The sequence below is a fragment of the Vigna angularis genome, chromosome 4 (assembly GCF_016808095.1).
Source record: "Vigna angularis cultivar LongXiaoDou No.4 chromosome 4, ASM1680809v1, whole genome shotgun sequence".
NCBI classification, from domain to species: Eukaryota; Viridiplantae; Streptophyta; class Magnoliopsida; order Fabales; family Fabaceae; genus Vigna; species Vigna angularis.
The window spans coordinates 33,988,486-33,991,815 of record NC_068973.1 but is presented as its reverse complement, the minus strand read 5'-3'; the positions used below and the strand labels follow the sequence as shown (position 1 = coordinate 33,991,815).

Genomic DNA, 3,330 nt, shown 5'->3' with positions numbered 1-3,330 from the left:
AATTATTCTTTTTAAAATATATATAATGGTCTCAGATTCTTTGCGTATGAGCTTTGAACAACGAGTCAAGGCAAATTACCTTGTACTAACTTGTATCTAGATATGATGTTTCAAAGTTATGTTCGCAAATTTGTCATGCTTCTAGTTACAGACGCAATCCCTTCTGCAATATAAGGTCATTATACGGATTACATGGAAAAATAGAATTCATCTTCAAAATTCTAAAACATCAGGGTTCTCATTTCTTAATATCAACTAGTGCAAAACGGACCAAAGTCAATAATGATTTGCATTTTAAGGATAGGTTAACAAGGTAAGCGCCGCATTCATGACTTCTTAAACTGCAATGGGTGGCAAAATCAACTTGAAATGTGGATAAATAAAATCTAAAACACGGAAAACATATCTAAAGCTGCGTGTCTCCTGTATTTTACACCGTCGAATACCACCAATTGTACTATTGTATATTTGCCCCAACACTTTTTGCTTACTAAAAGTGTTTCAAGTGGATTTTCGAGTGAGAATTCCATTGCAACAGCATCCATACTATCGATGTTCCTGTTAATAAACTAAGATGTTATAATGTATTTCACCCGTAAATAATGCCAACATAGGAGGAATAATAAGTCAAACCAAGGTCGTTTCAGAATAATAATGAACCGAAAGGTTAGAGGAATATAATGGGGTACAAGATTCTTTTCCTTACTTTTAAATATTTTGACTAGGGGAGAGCAGAAAGAGAGTAGCAAATAATGCACACAACGAAAAGACAACTGAGATAGTCAAGCATATTAAGTATAAAGATGTAAAAAGAAAGCTTAAAAATTCTCGACACCGATAATTAAACCCGGGAAGGGTGATTATAGAAAAATAATTGGCAGATAGATAAAAAACAATAAATAAATACAATTTTGATTAATATTCAAGACAAATAATGTAGCCCGTGTCAATTTGATAGGGCTGGAGAAAAAAAGTTCCATACCTGCAAATATGCCAACAGTAGTTAGATTCTTAATCTCCATTGTGCGATAAATTAGGTATTCTGTCAAGAAATGTCCCAATGCATAGATGAATGACAAGAAAGTAGCCAGGTAGAGAGGCTTATTTTCAAGGTTGAATGCGCAAATATAGCAAAGGGTGCAGGTCAACAATGTCCAAGTTCCAAATGTGCGCCCATGAACTTCAGTCACTACAATAATGAATAAACTAGTCTATAAGTTTGAAATTCACATTATGATTATGTTTAAAATTATAATATATATATAAAGCTATAATGAATGTTGTCGAATTAATAAGTGGCAAAATCTATTTTCTTCACATGTGCAACAAAGCTTTATCATATCATTTTAAAAAGGTGAAAACAAAGCCTGTTCATACAGTTGAGAGCATTACTTACAGTAAAGACTCAACCAAACTTAAAAGTTTGGGCCTAGTTTATTTTGATTAATTGAGTAATCATGTCATAAACATGCTGCATAAACGTAGATAAAAGGATTCACAGCATTTTTTATGAGCTTTTTTGTGCTAGGTATGTATCAACTTGAAGCAATGTATACTTAGTAGATGTTTGGTTTAATGTGGGATCAAGTCGAATGTGGATCCATAAACAAATACTACTTTGAGTAGTTTACATTTTTTACATTTATAATGTGAACTTAAGATCCAAACGCCGTACCAAACACACTTACTTCTACATCACGAGTATCCTAAATGTGTTTAAAAAACGTGAATCCTAAATGGTCATCCAAACACATTCTTTAAATTCGAAAGATTCAATTACTTTGTTTGAGCAAATTGGGAACAACTTATTATTCAGGAAAGGATATGTATAGCCTTGGGAATATCATGTGAACAAATTTCAAAACCACATTGTCAAGATTCGTGGATCAAAGACGATAATAGCATTTCATGGATCAAAGAATTTTAAACCTCTAGACTACCTCAGAATTTTAAAACCATCCTTTACATTGATAAACAAGGGCCAATTTTTAATAATACATCATACTTTTGTAATATAAGACATTTTTAATGATATATCATACTTTTGGAACAACCCAGTTAATTATTAGATGAAAATATATTGTCACAAAATTGTAAGAACTAAACATGAACAGCTAAAGCTAAACATCAAAATTATAATTCAGAACAGAATGTTTCATCTTCCTCTCTTTTCATAACCTCTCGCTTAATTTACACACGTATGTGTGCGTTGCACAGCCCCCAACTAGTTGTCAGCTACCTTCTTGGAAAACTAAACCAATTTTTAAAAAGTAGAAATCAAATGCATAATGCGCAGTAAACCAACAGTTAAACCAGGCAATTTCTTCAAGGAAACTAGTAATATAAAAACCAATACCGTCTCCTGCATTGCCAAAAAGTAGTTCATATTTTTCAAAAAGGGAAAAATTGAAGAGGTTGCGTGAGGCATACACATAGTTACCATGGAAAAAAGGAATTCCTCAAAAGGAAAATGCAACCGATGTAGAGCCTATCCTCCTGGAAACATTCTGATAGCTTGTGAAACGCAAAAGGGAGAACAACGACATTTCCTTATGTAACCGAGAAAAGATGATTAACAATATCCGAAGCATTGGGATCTAGAAGATCTCATTGCCATACATTGGATCTAACGCTTCTATTGCCTCCCTCAGAAAACTCATTAAATGTAATGACACAAGCACCGTTGCAGACGCTGAAACGGCGAGTACGCAAATGAAGTAACAGAACACACTACATACTCAACCGACAGTATCTACCATTGAAACAAGTGAAGATCTACTTATTACTACAACTGATTGATGCGAGTGAATGAATCAATGACCTAAATCTGTGTAACGAAATGCGAAAGCAACTTTGTGTGTTGGAGCAAGATGAGGAAAGAGAAGAGAGTTAGTTACTTGTGGTGTTGGAGAAGACGGCGAGTCGAAGAGCCCAAATGTCGAAGAAACCGAACCACACCGAAGCCAATCGAAGCGTGCCCACCGCTATCAGCCACCATCCCAACGCCTTCATTCTCGTCACTGAACTCTCACTGCGCCTCTACAGTCTCCTCTGTCACTTCCCTAAAACGATGCCGTCTCAAACACCCAAAAACTTACAAGCTAAAAGTGGTTGTGAATACGCAAACCACTGTTCTGTTTTAATTACTGTTCAATTCTGTCCTTGAGAAAATTAAGATTTTAAATTTTTATAGAAAAAATAAATAGCATTAAAACTTGCACATAGTTCTATGCAATTTATTCCCTAGTAAGACCTGATTATTAAATTTTGACTTTTAATTTATTCATTAACCATTATAATTATATTAGGAAAATAAATCATGTAATTTTT

The 3,330-nt window shown here is 34.0% G+C and overlaps 1 protein-coding gene across 1 annotated transcript; it reads right to left on the bottom strand.

Annotated features, from left to right (window-relative positions):
• Window positions 1-222: 222 nt before the first annotated feature.
• LOC108330856 (ergosterol biosynthetic protein 28) lies at window positions 223-3,128 on the bottom strand. The gene is made up of 3 exons (XM_017565436.2): window positions 2,898-3,128; window positions 983-1,189; window positions 223-558 (listed from the first exon to the last, which is right to left on the bottom strand). Exons 1-3 carry the CDS (start codon window positions 3,010-3,012, stop codon window positions 491-493), a joined length of 390 nt encoding a protein of 129 aa, XP_017420925.1. The 5' UTR covers window positions 3,013-3,128; the 3' UTR covers window positions 223-490.
• Between the last annotated feature and the right edge of the window lie 202 nt (window positions 3,129-3,330).

What these genes read in the sequence shown, in the direction of transcription:
- LOC108330856 (XM_017565436.2), bottom strand. Translation starts at nt 3,012, where the DNA reads ATGAAGGCGTTGGGATGGTGGCTGATAGCGGTGGGCACGCTTCGATTG. An exon ending in CGTCTTCTCCAACACCACAA is followed by an intron (nt 1,190 to 2,897) that starts GTAACTAACTCT and finishes TCATTATTGTAG; the next exon opens with TGACTGAAGTTCATGGGCGC. An exon ending in TACTGTTGGCATATTTGCAG is followed by an intron (nt 559 to 982) that starts GTATGGAACTTT and finishes GTTTATTAACAG; the next exon opens with GAACATCGATAGTATGGATG.